General features: G+C 37.1%; 1 protein-coding gene across 2 annotated transcripts in view; it reads right to left on the reverse strand.

Moving 5' to 3' along the window:
* Positions 1–2,260: 2,260 nt before the first annotated feature.
* The window catches only part of CD109 (CD109 molecule), a 243,344-nt gene continuing 225,918 nt past the window's right edge, over positions 2,261–19,686 (reverse strand). Inside the window, exons 30-33 of one of the 2 annotated variants that reach the window (XM_037844054.1) lie at positions 16,924–17,066; positions 6,145–6,292; positions 4,687–4,789; positions 2,261–2,742 (exon numbers count right to left, since the gene is read on the reverse strand). In XM_037844054.1, coding sequence (XP_037699982.1) covers positions 2,567–2,742; positions 4,687–4,789; positions 6,145–6,292; positions 16,924–17,066 — 570 coding nt within the window. In that variant the 3' untranslated portion in view covers positions 2,261–2,566. The remainder of the gene's footprint in view (positions 2,743–4,686; positions 4,790–6,144; positions 6,293–16,923; positions 17,067–19,686) is intronic. The other variant, XM_037844053.1, reaches the window with a different exon arrangement.

Consider the following 19,686-nt stretch of genomic DNA (forward strand, 5'->3'; position numbering starts at 1 on the left):
TTTCTGGAGCCACTAGCCGGACAAAAATGAAAGTGAGATATACTGGTGTCTTAATAAGGTTCCCAATCAGTGAAAAAAAAAGGGGAGACTTTAAATTTGTTCATATCAGCAAATGAAATTAACAGACTTCTAAATAGAAAAGTTTCAACAAACCAGACTTAAAGGTAAAATGAGTTTTTAAATATTTATTACTCATGGCATGCAAAGAAAAACAAGTCTATACTGTTAATTAGTTATCACTACTTCCTGTACTCCCTTTCCTCATGCCCGTGGTTTTATATTCTCTTTTAATCCAAACCCACTGCTTGTTTTAGCAGAGAAAGTTCTCTGCTAAAAACATAAGGAGGAGGAAGTGGCCAAGGCATCTCCACAGCACCACCATAACATGATGCATTGCTAAATCTTTATGCACTTTCTTCTCCTTTTTTTTAATAAATTTATAAAAAGAGAAGAGTTTAGAAGTTACTTTTTACCTGAAAATTTGAGTACTTCACAAAAAATTATTAGAGTTCTAGGTTTTAAGCGAGTAAGTATTTTCTTAAAAAAGATACAACCTGCCTTCCAATGGCCTTTCCATTCTAGTGTTATCTAATTACTACACTGGAAGGTCAGTATAATTTACTGAAGAATATAAGGTATTGATGGCCAGTATAAGGTTCCATTGGCAGGGCAGGGAGGGGGCATCATTTGCCAATACACACCACTCCCAACTCCAGTATAAGATGTCATCTATAAAGAAGTACTAGTGTATAAAGGCCAAAACCACTATTACAGGAAGTAATAAGTGCCTTTTTTAGATCAGACTGTTTCAAAGGTGTAACAGATCTAAAAACATTTCCTCACTTAAAAATAAATACAAGGAAATCATTTATTTGATACTTAACCACTCTCTCCATAGACCACTCTGAGGTTTAATTTCTGCATATAAGTTATAGGCTTCAGAATACTTAATTTTGGTAATTCTTACCTTTCTACATCGGAATAGGTACCCTTGCTATCTAAAAACACCGTAAGCAATACATGAACATCCACTCCACTATATATCTTTGTAAATTCACTAAGATAAAAAGATTTTTAAAACTAGCCTTAAAAGCTAGATTTGTATATTTTATTTTCAATGAATCTTCTTTTTAAAATAGTTCCAAAAATTGTAATGTAGACTCTTTGAAGCCAATGGCAATTATTTTCATTTTAGCAAAACTAAACCATTTCTTAGAACAGTAAAAGAACTTTTTTTTTGTTATATCTAAAATATTTCAATGTTTTTAAAAAGGAAAGAAAAAAGGTAGAAGGAAAAAGTGAAGGAAGGAAAAGAAAGAAGGAAGAAAAGGTAGGAGGGAGCGAGGGAGGAAAGGAAGAAGGGAGGTAGGGAGGGGGGAGGAAAGGAATTTTTTTTGAACCTTTCACTCAGATAAATGAATATTATCCTTCGGAATACAGGGCAACCAATGATCCATGTCTTCAAAATTCAGGAATCTTCTTAAAGATTCACAGCCAGCATCAGATGTCACTGACACTCAGACACCTCAGCCTGGAAGGGATTCCCCAGGATTCCGGCCAGCGCTCTAAAATACTTTAGGTCAGCAGTCATGTCCAGACTCTGGTCTCACCAAACCCCAACTTCATTCCCAGACCAGAGAGACGATAAAATGCTGCTTTTCACACAGCATTTCATCGTACCGCTGGCTTATAGTTCACCATTACTAACAAAAAGTACGTCTCGTGCCTAGGATCTTCTAGTCTAAGCCATGTAAGGCACATTCTCTGGTGCTCTCAAAGTCTCAGCCCCAAAGCAACCCAAGTGCCTGGAGCTGGGGGCCTGAGAGGGAGAACAGCACACCAGTACCCCTTAGGGCGGTTTTCATTACAATCCTCAATCTCTGAATCCACATATAAACACAGAGCACATTCCTTCTCATTCTTCTCTCCAGAGAGAAGAATGGCAAAGATTGGGGCTCATGATCAGAGTTGGGATGGAAAAAGACCATTACACATTTAAAAAAGAAAAAAAAATCACCACTCACATTCTAGAAAGAAAGAAGCAATGTCCATAAAACAAATATATATTGAGGCCATTGGGTGTGGGGTGGGGTAGAGGGTAGGGTTAGGTCAGACCTAGGAAGGGAACAGAACAAGCATCCCGGCTTCAGGTTGTTCTTTCCCATTTCCCAGGGAAATGCATCTTTAATACTAAAGCAAACACTGATGTATAATAATGCATAAGACCTAAGTTCATTTCTTTTTGAAAATGGAAAGAATATTTAATCTAAAATAACAATTTTATTCCGGAGAAAACCAACATCTCAAAATTCCTAAGACATTTCAAGAGGGGAAATAAAGATATACAACTACAATAATTCTGATTCTTGTTCCACAAAATGTCAGGGGAAGAAATCTACACAGTTATTCATACCAGGACCTACTGTACATCACCTTCCCCTCTCACCTTTAAAGGAAACAAAAATGGTTTTCAAAACAGGCAGAAGCAGTATTCCATGATGAAAGCAATACAATCACACATGACCTCCAGAAATGTTAGTGTGACAAGAGGTCCTTAAAAAATAAATCACAGCCAACATTGCAAAGAGAACAGAAGTGGGAAACAGAAAATGAACATGACTGAAGACTGACGAAGGGATCCTGAGGCTCCATCCCCACAAGTGTGGCAGCCGGCGACATCTCTGCAAAGGTCACAAGAAGCCAGCTTCGCTTGGGAGTTGTAACTTCTCACCGCTTGTCTCCCTGTTCAAAGAAGTGGACATCAGTTTACACGTCTCTCTTGTTTAGAAGCGTTTACTTGGCCAAAACTCAAGAGTATTTCAACACACTTCTCTGAGTTTTCCATTCTTCACCTAATTTTATCTTTCTTTACAAGAAACAACTGAAATGCTACATCAGTTCGAGAGGGATCCAAACTGCTAACCAAATCCATGAGAGAAACAAAGTTTTCAGTCTAGTCTATCCACCACCAGCAGCTGGCAAACATTAAAAGAGGGAAAATAGACTGCAGCTGCATGTGGCCATCACAAGCACAACTTTAATCTATTACAGGAACAGGAAAGATTTTAAATCGGGATTGCTTAGCCTCCTTAAGAGTTTATTTTAAGGCAACATTTTCTATGAATTTCATACACAACTCTATAATTAGAACTATTGAAAACATATTTACAATGACCTTTATTAAAAATATACAAATATGAAGAGAAGTTTGCCCATGCAATGCCTTGTGTAAACATTTTAAAACACTGAGTACATAATATCTGCAAACTATTTATTCGACCTGGGTAAAATTTATAGCACAACCTAATACAAAATTTTATTTGAACCAGCTATAACACCACAGTAAACTCACTACAGCATGTTAAATGATTTTTTTGGGTTGACAATTTCTTTTTTAAAAATATTATATTTTCAATTTTCAAGATTTTCAGTTTTTCATAACTGTGTTTTCTAATTTTAAGAGTTTTAAAAATAGGTTGTTGGGATTTCATTATTCTGAACTTTCCTATACTTTCATTTTTAAATGGCTCCCTTATAAATAAATTGTTTTCAAAAGAAAATTTACATAGACTAAATCTTTTTTTCCTTAAATGTTTAATATGTTCTCTTTACCTGTGAAACATAATTGGGGAATTCTGCCACTAGGTTAACAGAGTTGGATAACTAGATACTGTCACTAAGTCTCAACAGTGTATCCTATCCCTCCACCAGAAAAAAAAGTGTCACATCACTGTTTTACCAAAATACCTGGAAGAGAACCTAGATGTCTGCTCTTCCCCCAATCAAGACTTGAAAAGGAGGCAAAAGACAAGAGGAACTGGCTTGTTGACACGGGAGTGAGAACTAATGCTAACCCTCAACACTCAATCAAATACTACCAACAGTGTAAACGAGTTCATTTCATTTTAAAGTCTAATTATCTACAACCATCTAACATGAAAACATTCACACTTCTCATGCACTCTGCTGACTCTGAGCCACCAGAGTGGTTATTTAGGATTTGACTGTTAATAAGTAGAAACTTTAACCCAGAAATCATACACCCCCAAAAAGTCACTCTGGGACTGAATGTAAATTAGTCCTAAATGCCATTATTAACTTCTGTGATCTCCAGACCACATCTACTTCCACTTCCTAAATTTCTATCATACTGTAAAGTAAGAAATTACCAGTAAAATAAAAAAAGTACAAGTTATTTTCCAAACAGACTATTTTTTCTTGATACACTAACTTAAAATTCTGCTTTAATGTATGAATGTTAGCAAAACAACAGACTCAATTAATGAATAGCTAAACCCAGGCGAAGCTATTGCACTGCTGATGCTGATCCTGTGCTCTCCTAAAGGACTCCCACCTTAAAACAGGAACAGGATGGAATGCATGCTCAGAATAAAAGCAAAACCTTGGAAACTAGGCAAAACTGAACTCTCTATGTCAATTTTCCTTTGTAAATTTTGTAATTGTGAGTTAAAAACATAAAACATAATGAGCAAAAGAAGTCACTGTCTATTTTCATTAGCTAAACACTATCATTCAACCTCCCACACTCCCACTCATCCTCCCCCTCCCCACTCTCCCCAACCAATCCAGTAGGTAAAGTGGACATCTGGGAAAAATAAACAGGCAAATCTGTGTGCCCGGCTTAACTTCTGAGTAACAGTATCAGGGGCTCCAGAAAACACTTACTTGGTTCATAGTAATCCACTATGGACACCAAAGCATCTTGGGTATTTGAAACTTTAAAGTTTCTCACGGCAGGAATATCGACACAAAACTGGGTTTCATTTACCTTGAAAAATACAAAAGACTTTTGAAAGGGTGGCAGACTATGTGTTCCTGTGACTGATGCCTCACCCAGATACCCTGTCCCAAGTAGTGTACCTACCCACCTCCACCCCCCCCACCCCCCGCTGTCAGCATCAGCTACTAATGCCTGACTGATATGGGGTACAAAATGCTGGCCCCCTTGTCTCCAGAAGGGACAGTTATGCTAATTTGGGAAACAATACTGGTTAAGGAATCTGAAATTAGTAAATTCCTTCAAATATTCTATTACTTGCTAAAAGTAATAAATGAAGTCAAATTAATCAGTCAAAAAGTATCACAGAATGCTGAAATTAAGAGAACCATTAACAAACTCCAAAATCAATTACATTACCAAACAAAAACTGTAATTTTTTTTCCAAGTTCCAAATCAGACTCATGGATTTCAAGCAATATTTAATATAAGAAACTTCCTGAACAGCAAAAGAATTTAGAGATTCTGAATTAGTTTTAATAGGATTTAAAACAGAGTGATTTTTGAAATTCTAGAACAAATTAGAAAATTGGAGAACTAGCATTTTAAAAGTAGGGATTAGCAACATTTTTTATTCATATTTAGCAGAATTGGAATAAAAAACATATATAATCCCTTCCACATAATATGAGATTCTAAGATTGCTTAGAACTCAATTTCGGTTCAACCTATGAGATTCATATGGATGTTAGGAAAAAAGAATACACTTACAAGCCAGGAGTTTTGAGACAAATAACATGTTGAATCAAGAATTCATCATTTATTTTTCCTCACATATTTTATGTATCTTATTCTTGGATCAGTAATTTTCAGATACTAATGGCAAGAGTATATGAAAATTAATAATTCTATGTCAAGACCAAACCTCTGGGAAATTCTTCTGTGATTTAAAGGACTTTTCAATGCAGGAATATTAAACTCTTTGGGATTTTTTATGAACTTTATGAAAACATATTAAAACATGTAACTAAAACTTTCATTTGCAGTAAACAAGTACTTTTAGCAGTTCCCAGAGGCAGGAGTTCTCAAAGTGAGGACTGGACTAAATTTTTGAAATTATAATATGGCACTTCTATATATTTTTATACCTAGCATGAAATAAGGATTTAGTTACCAAGACTTTCACTGGGCTCATCTTTGACCATAAATCTCTTTAAACTAATTTTATTGAGAAGTCTTTTTAACGGAGAAAAATAAACGCTGCCCTACTAAATTCATTCATGACACACAAAAATTAAAATAACGATGACTTAAAGAAAACATGTTTAAAGTAAGGTAGACTTTTGAACACACAAATGGTAGCTTTGTCAATAGTTACCTATTGAAACTTACGTTTTACTACTTACAGAATCTAAATACAAGTTGATTTTTCCATGATCATGTTCCACATTCTTTATTACCTCACTCTGAGAAATTGCATCTGGAGGCACAGTAAAACCACTGAGCATGTTAACCTCCATAAGAACCATGCCACTACGAGCTGGGCCCAAAAACCTAAAACCAAAGAGAAGAAGAAGGAAGGAAATCTTTTAGGGAAAACCTAAAACTGATGTCAACAAATGAACTTGAACTTCATATAGAATTTAAAACTGCCAAGTGTTATTCCACTGACTTACTGTTTGAGTTCAAATAAAAATCTTAGAAAAATTTAAATCAAGTCATCCTTTACTTACATATGTGATATTCTTATAACTTTCAATCATATGAGGAATGATAATATGGCAATGTGTTCTAGTTTGCTAATGCTGCTGGAATGCAAAACACCAGAGATGGACTGGCTTTTATAAAAGGGGTTTATATGGTTACACAGTTACAGTCTTAAGGCCATAAAGTGTCCAAGGTAACACATCAGCAATCGGGTATCTTCACTGGAGGATGGCCAATGGTGTCCATAAAACCTCTTTTAGCTGGGAAGGCATGTGGCTGGCGTCTGCTCCAAAATTCTGGTTTCAAAATGGCTTTCTCCTAGGACGTTCCTCTCTAGGCTGCAGTTCCTCAAAAATGTCACTCTTAGTTGCACTTGGGATATTTGTCCTCTCTCAGCTTCTCCAGAACAACAGTCTGCTTTCAACGGCTGTCTTCAAACTGTCTCATCTGCAGCTCCTGTGCTTTCTTCAAAGTGTCCCTCTTGGCTGTAGCTCCTCTTCAAAACATCACTCTCAGCTGCACTGAGTTCCTTCAGTTATGTCAGCTCATTTATATGGCTCCACTGATAAACTTAGACCCACCCCGAATGCGCGGAGCAACACCTCCATGGAAATTATCCAATCAGAGTCATCACCCACAGCTGGGTGGGGCGCATTCCAAATAAACACTCAAAGAATTACAATCTAATCAACACTGATAATGTCTGCCCATACAAGATTACATCAAAGATAACTGCATTTGGGGGACACAATATATTCAAACAGGCACACAATGCATTCACAAGACAGATACGTAGGAAATCAATGCCTGCATGTACCTGTAAGTTGTAACAAGTACCAGCAATGTGCCCTTCCAACGGACAAGTCCCTTTTTTAGTGCTGATTTTAAGCTGAATTGCATTATTCATTTTCTCAAAAGTTGACAGCACTAAACTTTCCAGCTGAAAGCTGAGAACCAAGAAGGAGATATAACTTGGATATTTGTGGGAAACCCTGGCCAAGTCTTTGGAAACCTTTTCTTCATCTGGTTTTGGAAAAAGATCAGTAAGGAGACACCTTCCCTTTGTTCTCCCACCTGCTTGGAGCACATTTTGTGTTTCTTTTGGCCACCTTGAGAGAATGACAAGCCTCGGAAAGTTTACTACACTGCATCAATCTCTCATCCTGTTGTACACATGTGAACATCAAAAGATCTGAGCACTTGGGGATGAGCCTGGACCTGGCATCATGGGATGGAGAAAGTCTCTGGACCAAAAGGCAAAATGAAACAAAATAAAGTTTCAGTGGCTGAGAGATTTCAAATGGAGTCAGGAGGTCATTCTGGAGGTTATTCTTAGATGCATTAGATAGATACCCCTTTTTAGTTTTCAGTGTATTGGAATAGCTAGAAGGAAATACCTAAAACTGTTGAACACAACCCAGTAGCCTTGATTCTTGAAGACGACTGGATAACTATATAGCTTACACTGTGTGACCATGTGATTGTGAAAACTTTGTGGCTAAGACTCCCTTTATCCAGTGTATGGACAGATGAGTAGAAAAATGGGGACAAAAATTAAATTAATAATAAGGGGAAATGGGGGTAATGAAGTGTTTTGGGTGTTCTTTTTTACTTTTATTTTTATTCTTATTTCTTTTTTAATGTTTTGGAGTAATGAAAATGTTCAAAAATTGATTGAAGTGATGAACACACAACTATATGATGGTACTGTGAACTGACTGTACACTGTGGATAACTGTATGGTACATGAATATATCTCAATAAAACTGAATAAAAAAAATAAAACCTGCAGAGAGAAAAAGAATTAAATGCAATACATGATCTTGGACAGGATCTAATAATGGAGGAAAAAAAGGCTCAAAAGGAATATTAATATTAGAATATAAGCTTTACATAAATATTAAATGTCTTAAACTTGACACCTGTACTTAAGGTGGTTACAGAAGTGAATATCCTTGTTTCTTAGAAAAGTATCATGTATTCAAGGAGCATGCTGCATACAACCTACTTTCAAAATGTTTAGAAAATAGAGGACAGATAGACACATTGGCAGAATGATGTGGCAAATGTGGTAAATATGTTAAAATTGGTGGATATTGGTATCTGGGGAAGGGATGTTGCTGGCATTCTCTGTATGGGTTTTGTATTATTTTTTGCAGCTACCCTGTAAGTTTCAAATTATTTCAAAAGAAAGTTTAAAGGAAAAAATTAAATCAATTTAAATTTAAGAAAAGAAAAAGAATCATGAACCTAATGTTCAACAGGAATTATGGTGGTACCATGCCTGGAAACAGGGAAGAGTAGAAGATGACTAAGTGAAAGTGGAGAGATCATGAGGTCAATTTAGGACATGTGGAGTTTAGGGTGCTGTGCTGGTTTGAAACTATTATATACCCCAGAAAATTCCATGTTCTTTTAACCCATATCTGTGGGTGCAGACCTGTTGTGGGTGGGACCTTTTGATTAGGTTGTTTCAACTGAGATGTGACCCACCCAATTCAAGGTGGGTCTTAATCCTTTACTGGAGTCCTTTATTATGATACAAGACAGAAAAGGCCCAAAGAGCTCAAAGAGAGAAACACCCAGAGAAGATTGGAGAGAGCTGAGAGAGAAAAGCCCTGGAGGAACTTAGAGAGGACCCACAGAGGAAGCCACTGGAACCAGAGCTGAAGGCAACAAAACTCAGGAGCGAAGAACCAGCAGACACTAGCCATGTGTCTTGCTATCTGCCAGAGGAGTCCCAGATGCTGGCAGCCTTTCTTCAGAGAAGGTTTCCTCTTGTTGAAGCCATAATTTGAACATTTTCACAGCCTTAGAATAGTAATTTGTAACCAAATAAATCCCCATTGTTAAAGGACAAAAAAAAAAAAAAAAAGATTTGGGCACCAATAACATTTTATCTCTTTGAAAATAACTGGTTTTCTAAAATGAATAGGTGGTGTTCTAGTTTGCTAATACTGCCAGAATGCAAAACACCAGAAATGGATTGGCTTTTATAAAAAGGGAGTTTATTTGGTTACACAGTTGCAGTTTTAAGGCCATAAAGTGTCCAAGGTAACACAGCAGCAATTGGGTACCTTAACTGGAGGATGGCCAATGGTGTCCAGAAAACCTCTGTTAGCTGGGAAGGCACGTGGCTGGTGTCTGCTCCAAAGTTCTGGTTTCAGAATGGCTTTCTCCCAGGACGTTCCTCTCTAGGCTGCAGTTCCTCAAAAATGTCACTCTTAGTTGCTCTTGGGGTATTTGTCCTCTCTTAGCTTCTCCAGAGCAAGAGTCTATTTTCAATGGCCGTCTTCAAACTGTCTCTCATCTGCAGCTACTCTCTCAGCTTCTGTGCATTCTTCAAAGTGTCCTTCTTGGCTGTAGCTCCTCTTCAAAATGTTACTCTTAGCTGCACTGAATTCCTTTTGTTTGTCAGCTCATTTATATGACTCCAGTGATTTAATTTAGACCCACCCTGAATGGATGGGTAACACCTCCATGGAAATTATCCAATCAGAGTCATCACCTACACAGTTGGGTGGGGTGCATTTGCATGGAAACAACCTAATCCAAACGTTTCAACTCAATCCCCACTAATATGTATGCCCCCACAAGATTGCATCAAAGAACATGGCTTTTTCTGGGGGACATAATATATACAAACCAGTACAGGTGGCAAGAGCTTTTTGCTTGGAACAAAAAGAGACCAGCATGATTATGAAAAGGAATTCATTTCCAATATGAAAGGATCATAACATTGTTAAGGTGGTTCCTCTTGTCATTTCAGCCGGCTTCTCCCAAGCAGGCCTTGGGAGAATCTTGCTTTTTAGAGCTTGGAGATCACGCCTACCAAACATGACTGACTGAAAAGTCACACAGTGGTCTCACCAATCCAACTCATCAGCAACTGAAACCATCTGCCAGGTGATGCAACTTAGCCAAAATAGATGCTACTGAAACAACTGGAGTGAAACTAGTGGTGTTTCACTGATCAGAAATTCCAGATGAGAAAAAATGGCCCATCTGTTGAAATACAACTTTCCATGTATCATCAAAAGAACCTTGGTTCTTGCCAGGGAAAGAATTTGTTATATTGCCATGCCTCACAGAAAACCTAGTCTGAAGTGAGTAATTACAAAACATTGAAATATCAGGTAATCTTTTTATATAGTACCACTGAAAAACTTCACTTAATACATTATTTGTGTTTCATCCCAGATTTTTTCTATTACAACATCTGTAGTGGCTTGGAGTTATATACCCCAGGAAAGCATGTTCCTAATCCCAATCTATTCCTGTGGCTGTGAACCCATTGTAAATAGGACCTTTTTTTTTTAATTGCGATTGTTCACATACCATACAATTAACCGAAGATTCAAAGTGTACAATCAGTTGCCCCCGGTACCATCATACAGCTGTGAATCCATCACCACAATTCATTTTTTTTTTCAACTTTTAGAACATGTTCATTACTCCAGAAAAGAAATAAAGACAGAAAAAAAGGAAACTCAAATCCTCCCATACCCTTAACCATGCCCCCTCCATTATTGATTCATAGTATTGGTATAGTACATTTTTACTGTTGATGGAAGAATGTTAAAATACTAACTGTAGTATATAGTTTGCAATACATATATTTTTTCCTATATGCTCCTCTATTATTAACTTCCAGTTATACTGTCATACATTTGTTCTAGTCATGAGAGAGATTTCTAATATTTGTAAAGTTAGTCGTGGACATTGTCCACCACAAGATTCACTGTTTTATACATTCCCATCTTTAAAACTCCAGCTTTCCTTCTGGTGACATAAGTGACTCTGAGCTTACCTTTTCCACCACATTCACACACCATTCAGCACTTAGTTATTCTCACAACGTGCTACCATTATCTCTATCCATTTCCAAACATTTAAGTTCACCCTAGTTGAACATTCTGCTAATAAGCAACCACTCCCCATTCTTTAGCTTCATTCCATATCCTGATAACTTACATTTCATGTCTATGAGTTTACATATTATAATTATTTCATATCAGTGAGACCCTGCAGTATTTGTCCCTATGTATCTGACTTATTTCACTCAATATAGTGTCCTCAAGTTTTCTTCAGCAACCTATTTTTTTAAGACGGTTTTGTTCACACACTTTACATTCCGTCCTAAGTAAACAATCGATGGTTCCCTGCATAGACACTTATTTATGTATTCACCACCATCGCCACTATCTATATAAGGACATCTCCATTTCTTCAACAAAGAAGGAGGAAGAGTCAAAGAAGGTAGGGAGACAAAAGAAAAAGAAAAAAGAGAGAAAAAAACAAAACAAAACAAAATGTGACAGCTAGGAAGCAACAAAAGGAAAAATAACATTAAACTAAAGTAGAATGAAGAGACAGAACACATCACCAGTACCAAGAGTCCTATACCTGTCCCATGTCCCTCCCCTCCCATATACATTTAGCTTTGGTATATTGCCTTTGTTATATTAAAGGAAGCATAATACAACGTTTCTGTTAACTATAGTCTCTAGTTTGCATTGATTGTATTTTTCCCCCAATCCCACCCCATTTTTAACACCTTGCAATGTTGACATTCATTTGTTCTACCTCATGTAAAAACATATTTGTACCATTTATCACAATCCTTGAGCACCCTAGGTTTCACTGAGTTATACAATCCCAGTCTTTACCTTTACTCTTTCCTTCTGGTGTCCCACGTGCTCCTATAACCTTCCTCTTTCAAACATACTCACAGTCATCTTTGTTCATTGTACTTACATTGCCGTGCTACTATCTCCCAAAACTGGGTTCCAAACCTCTCACTCCTGTCTTTTCCTTTCTGTCTGCAGTGTTTCTTTTAGTGTTTCCTGTAGAGCAGGTATCTTGTTCACAAACACTGTCATTGTCTGTTTGTCAGAGAATATTTTGAGCTCTCCCTCATATTTGAAGGGCAGTTTTGCAGATATAGGATTCTTGGTTGGTGGTTTTTCTCTTTCAGTATCTTAAATATATCACCCTACTTCCTTCTTGCCTTCATGGTTTCTATTGTGAAATCCACATATAGTCTTATCAAACTTCCTTTGTATGTGGATCACTTTTCTCTTGCTTCTTTCAGGATTCTATCTTTATCTTTGGTGTCTGATAATATGATTATTAAGTGTTTTGGTGTAGGCCTATTCAGATCTATTTGGTTTGGAGTATGCTGTGCTTCTTGGATCTGTAATTTTATGTCTTTCATAAGAGATGGGAAATTTTCATTGATTATTTCCTCTATTATTGCTTCTGCCCCTTTTCCCTTCTCTTCTCCTTCTGGGACAACCATCACACGTACATTCCTGTATTTCATGTTGTCATTCAATTTCTGAAGATGTTGCTCATATTTTTCCATTCTTTTCTCTATCTGTTCTTTTGTTTGTAGGCTTTCAGTTGCCTTGTTCTCCAGTTTCTGACTGTTTTCTTCTGCCTCTTGAGATCTGCTGTTGTATATCTCCATAGTGTCTTTCACATCTTGCGTTGTGCCTTTCATTTCCATAGATTCTGCCAGTTGTTTTTTCAAACTTTCTATTTCTACCTTATATACACCCAGTGTTTTCATTATACATTTCATCTCTTTTGCCATATCTTGATTTAGTAGCAGCTGTTTAAATTCCTATATCTCAGTTAATTGTAAATTTGTTCCTTTGACTGGGCCATAATTTCATTTTTCTTAATGTAGGTTGTAGTTTTCTGCTGTTTAGGCATCTGGTTTCCTTGGTTACCCCAGTCAGGTTTTCCCAGACCAGAATTGGCTCAGGTCTTGGAAGGAGGCAATAGTGTCTGGTTTCCCTGGGGTGTCTTAGATTGATACACCCTGTGAGGCCTCAAGTCACTGTGCTTTTCTTCCCAGCAGGTGGTGCCTGTCAGCTTGTAGCTCCAAACTGGTGTAAGGAGGTGTGGCCTGTGGCTGCTTTCCCCCAGGCTCTGGGGTCTGGTTCTGAATGAAAGGCAGGTAGTAGACCTGGGCCCCACCTCCTTCCTCTCAAGGAAGATACACCCCCTAGAGAGAGGTCATTAGCATTTGAATAGTCTCTCTGACTCTGCTATCTCCTTGTCTGGGTCAGAGCACTGGGAACTGAAAAGGCTGAGGCTTTCTCCACTGAGCCAAAAAAGGGACAGAAAGCCCCCTTACAGGGCTGGTTTGCAGCCCTCCTCAGTTTCACCAGTCGGCCAGAGATAGCACCCAGTCCTCTGGGCTTCCCCTCCCTCCCAGAGAGGTCCTCCTACTCTCCAAGGTCAGTTGTCACCAAAAGCCTCTGTCTGCTTGTTGGGGATACATAGTTTGTATTGAGCAGTCCATGTTTGTTAATTAAAACCCCAGCTGGAGCTCAGCTGAGCTATATTCGCTTGCTCAGAGAGTGCTGCTCTCTAGCAATGTGAGGCTTTGTCGTTCAGGCTGTAGGGGGAGGGGCTCCCGGCTCGTGTTCGCAGTTTTTACTTACAGATTTTATGCTGCGATCTTGGGCATTCCTCCCAATTCAGGTTGGGGTATGATGAGTAGGCAGTCATGTTTGTCCCCCTGCAGTTATTCCAGATTATTTGCTAGTTGTTCCTGGTTGTTTATTAGTTGTTCCATGGGGACTAACTAGCTTCCACTCCTCTCTATGCTGCCATCTTTTTCCTTACCATAAATAGGACTTTTTTATGAGGTTACTTTAGTTATGGTGTGGCCCAATTGATTTAGGATGGGTCTTAATCCTATTACAAAGGCTTTATAAAGAAACCTACAGAAAGAGAAAGCCACGGGGAAGCAGCAAGACAGAAGTCAACAGAGCATGGAAGAGACATCTGACAGAAAAGCCAAGGACCAAGGATCACCTGCAGCTAGCACCAAAAGGCCACAGACTTCACGGAGAAAGCATTGCTCTGCTGATGCCTCAATTTTGAACTTCTAGCTTCAAAACCATAAGCCAAAAAATTCCCATTGTTTAAGACAATCCACTGCATGGTATTTATCAGCCAGGAAATGAAAACAGCACTTAAATCCTTTTTATAAAACCTCTATTCTCTTCGGGTTCTCCAAAACTACCTCATATATGTGTGTGTGTGTGTATATATATATATATTCCATTCATCTATCAAAAGTCATTGCCCACCTGATTCCTGATGCTAGATATAAGAATTGGAAACCTGCATCCTTACAGGAGCAACCCCTATAAATGATGAGGCCCCTTCATGAGATAAATCCTGATTCCATCTCATTTTTTTTCTTTTTTTTTTTTTCTTTACCAGACCTCCCTGAGAGGTAAAAACCACTCTCATCACTCCACGAGACTATTCTTAGCCCTTCTCAAAACTTGAGGATTTTTTGGCTAATCTCTGTCTCCTCCTCCAAACAGTAATTTCCATGAAGGCAGGACCTGTCTCTTTCAGCTCATTATTATGTTCCTACACCTGACTCTATGCCTGGCACATAGAGACTCACCAATATTTAATGAATGAATGAATAAATGAATGAGTGAATGAGAAAAGCACACATGACAATAGCACCTACCTAATACAGTTATTGTATGGATTAAATAAGATGAATGTAAAAGGACTTGGTACAGTGCCTAGGGTGTAAATTTGTGATAAATAACAATACAATTATTATTATAATACAATAATAATAATGACTCAATGTTGTGATCCTGAAATAGAGTTCCAATTTCAAGCTTAGCAAAGAATAATGGGGGTCCTACTTTCTTCTCATCTGAAAAGGAAGCTACTGTAGAGATTCTGATAGCACCTGGCTGCTGATCCAAAATGCCCAGGCAGGTGAAGCATGGGGTAAACATGTGTGACATTTTACATCAAAATCATGAACAAGAAGGCCCAAAGAAAGTGGAGATGGTAGCAGTAAAGGAGATGTGTTCAGGCAATAGCTAAGAAGGTTGACCACCTGGAGGAACACCCAGAGATGACCTTGAAAAGCATCTGGCAGCTCGGAACCACATCAATTTACTCCTGGCCCAACAACAAGGTACATTCAACCAGAATACAATGGGATCTATAAATAGAGCAAACAGCACCACCTCAATATCAGTATACCTTTACAGTAACTTCCAGATCAACACCAAATAATGCAGAGGTAAAAGGCTGAATTGATACCAGAAAGAAATTGTAAAGCCTCTTGATTCAAGAACTTTCAAAAGGAGTTGTTCTCAGACTTGTACGTGTATTAGAATGACCAAAAAACGCTGAAGAACGCAAGTCACAGACCCTAACTCTGTGAAGTCAGCAATTTGCACTTGGGACCCTTTGCTCCTTATGACCCAACAAGGTCCTCAGATCCTTACTATACAGACCAAATTTAAGAATCACCCAGAAGCTTCAGTTAAGTACCCAAATATCCAAGGGGAAGACCTTCTGTGCCAGGTTGAATAGATTATGTCCCCCAAAACACCATTATCTTTGATGCAATCTTGTGTGGGCACACGTATTAGTGTTGACTAGATTATAATTCTTTAACTGCTTCCATGGAGATGCGACCCACCCAACTGTAAGTGATATCTCTGATTAGATAATTTCCATGGAGTTGTGGCCCCACCTACTCAGCCTGAGCCTTTTTTAGTTCACTGGAGACCTATAAAAGCTCAGACAGAAGGAGCGAGCTAGCTAGAGCCCAGAGGACACTTTGAAGAATGCACAGGAGCTGAGAGAGGAGCTGCAGCTTACAGAGACATTTTGGAGATGGCCCTTGAAAGCAGACTTTTTCTCTGGAGACGCTAAGAGAGGACAAATGCCCCAAGAGCAACTAAGAGTGTCATTTTTGAGGAGCTGCAGCCTAGAGAGGAACGTCCTGGGAAAAAGCCATTTTGAAACCAAAACTCTGGAGCAGACACCAGCCACGTGCCTTCCCAGCTAACAAGTCTTCTGGATGCCACTAGCATCCTCCAGGGAAGATACCCAATTGTTGATGCCTTATCTTGGACACTTTATGGCCTTAAGACTGTAAATTTGTAACCAAATAAACCCCCTTTATAAAAGCCGATCCATTTCTGGTGTTTTGCGAAAAGGCAGTGTTAGCAAACCGGAACACCTTCTAAAACAGAGTATGTTTGCCATGTCTAAAGAACTATAAGTCTCTTCACTGAATTTGAAGGCCTGTTATGTTTTGCATTAAAAGCATTACACTTAAGATTAATGTGAATGTAAATCATTATTTCAAAAGAAAAATAGCTCAAAACAAGAAGTTTTCTTTAGACCTGAGATTTTATTAATTTAATATTTGTTTTCTATTCAAATTTGTTAGAAATACAGGAAAATTCATAAATAACTTTTGGGCAAGTTTTTTTTAATAGCTTAAAATAATTAGTGGTATTTCTAGTTTGAAATCTGAAGTGAAACGTATAACTGAATTCTTGTTAAATATAACTCCTTACACTGATATAGCTACAGAACTACATATAATTAAATCTTCAAATCTATTTTTTTAAAAAAAGAGAAGGAGGGGACGCGAGAAGGACAAAACAAATACCTACCTTGTGCACACATTCAAATTCAAGTGGTTGACATCATCTTTGCTATCTTTTACAGCAATGTCTAAATCAAAGGCTTCTTCATTTTGGAGAGATCTTCGTCTTCTAGAAGACCCTGAATTCTTCACATTATAAATAACATTGAGCTGCAATAAATAACAATAAAATTGCAACAGATTATTAGCAATAAACAGCCATTATTTATATATTTGAAATATTAGGTAATGATTCATTTTGGGATAATCCCAATCATATTTGGAAATAATCTTCAAAGTAGAAAAAAAATAGTTTTAGTGGCTAAACAAGTATCACTATTAAAAACATTGTTGTAAAAGTTTATAAACAATGATTTTTTAAATTGAGAAAAATTGTTAGGTAATGTTCCAAAACAAGTATCAGAAACAACCATGAACGATATTCATGAAACAGTGTTTTTCCAATGAACATAAATATTCCCTTGAGGGAAAAGTAAAGCTATTGTCAACTTTATTGAGAGCATCCACTAATTTCTAAGCTCTGCTGCCTAACTGGAGTCATTTTCCACAAACTGAAACTTGAGAAACTCTCAGTAAGATAAATCAAAGCGAAAACATCCAAGAACCTTAGTTGAACAGAAACCTGGCCTCTAAGACCAGCTGAGGGTTCCTTTTGATTGCAGAACATTTTTTTCAAAGATGATAAAATAAATAATGGATTTCAAGTCAACAGTCTTTTTTTGGCATTTATTCTTCACCCACCAATGTGAAAATTACTGTGGGGACTCTGGGGGATAGTTCTTTCTCAAAGGAACTATAAAATCAGAAGCCTAGGAATGTACTCAAATTTCCTAGGTCAGCCTCTTCCCATCTCTTCCACTTTTCTTGACACCAAGGCACATAAAGTTTACTGTTGCTATGTCAAGTTGCCTTTTCTTATACTCGCACTTAAAAAAAAAACATGGCTTTTAAAACTAAAAATCTAGTGTCCTTTGTGGATTTACATACCTTTAAAAATCATGTAAGCTTTCATCTTTCAAACCTAAGAGTTCCAATCTTTATATTCTCAGACTCAAATAATCCTTCATCCCCTTAATCATTCCAGTTGTCTCACTCTGGACATTGTTCAACTCTTTCTTAAACTACAGCAATTAAAATTATAGGGTATTCCTGGAATAGCTGAAGAATGATTTCATAAAATTGAAGAGCTGATTTCTGTTATTTCATTATCCCCTTTCCAATGGCATACCATTATCCTTCAGCAAGTGATGTCATCAGTAACAAACTAGGACTACTACATTTATTCCTTGGGTCTAATTAATACCCACCTATAACTAAGTATTAGGGTTTATATTTGGCCTACAGTAAAGCACACTCAGAGAATTTCAAGAGATCTTGTAGATTATTCCCAACAGCTTAGCATTTTACTAGTCAGAAGAGGTTAACATTTACTGCAAGCCTGAGACTTTTCTTTGTCCTCCATATTCCAGAGCACTTATAAAAATATCAACTAAAAGAAATCTGAATATCCATTCCTGGGAGACCAATTTTTTTTCTGCAATTTTTCCTCCACCATGAGAAATGCCTGTTAGTACCTACCTTTTGTTTTCTGCATTTTGATAGATGTATAGGACTGGTGAACAATCTGCCCATTTACCCCTATGTCCTTCAAACCTCAAGTAAAAATCATTTGGTTGCAGTAATTTATCTATGTTGGTTTATCAAGAATGAATTCCAACCAGTCTGGTGATTTAAGTATATAAAACTTTTCAATTGTATCTAAATATCCTGTGTATTTATTATTGGATTTACAGTTTGCATCAAAACGCAGCTTTAGAATGAGAATTTTCCTGTGGTCTTTGTTAGTATAGACCAACACAAATAATTCATTCCTTCTCTTTCTATACTTTTCATTAAATACCTTTCCTTTTAACTGTGATCATCTTTCCTTGATTTTTAAAAACATTTACTGTGTTTTGAGTATCATGCAAAGTAAACTTAGCATTATTTGGAAGTTTCTAAATTATACCTGACAATCTGCTCTACTTAGCAAGCACACCTGTACTGTCAACTAGAACAATCACTCCAATTTTTGAAAAAGTACCTTTTCCTTATAATAGTCATTTCTTATACCTTCTTAAAACTCTTACAGGGTTTGTCTGGTTTGTTTTTTCTACCCAAACACATAATCATTTTTGGTCCCATCAAATATTACTCGGGGTTTTCAATAAGATGACTTTAAAGTCCCCGTGATTTTCATGTATTAGTTATTATAATAACTATTCCATGCAGTATTTTTTATACTAATTCCTTCTTATTGTAGCTCCCATTGCATTATAAAAGGTAGATTTCTTTGGGTTTCCTTCCTGTACCAGAACATTGAACATAATTGCTATATTTACCTTTATATAAGGAACTTTAAAGGGAAATATTTCCTATCTTCAAGTCAATACCCTGTAATACCACATTGACCTTTATAATCTTAGATAAGTCTTAAGAAGTTGTAAATAAATGTATATTTGTTTACTAAGTCATAATAGAAACTCCACCAGTATTACAATTTCTGAGCTATATTTTCACACACAAAAAGAGATGGGAGTTCCGAACAATTCACATGAATCATGTTGGAGGATTTTAACCCTCATTTCAAAAAGCAATTAATCACCAAGAAAGATTTTTCAAATAGATTATCAATTCCTATAATAGATGTCTATTTACTAGCTGGTAACATCTCATACTTTTTTTTTAAAAAAAAAGAGTGACTTATATTGCCTAAGCCATAGAAATAAAT

Source organism: Choloepus didactylus, chromosome 7 (genome assembly GCF_015220235.1).
Source record: "Choloepus didactylus isolate mChoDid1 chromosome 7, mChoDid1.pri, whole genome shotgun sequence".
In the NCBI taxonomy this organism is placed as follows: domain Eukaryota; kingdom Metazoa; phylum Chordata; class Mammalia; order Pilosa; family Megalonychidae; genus Choloepus; species Choloepus didactylus.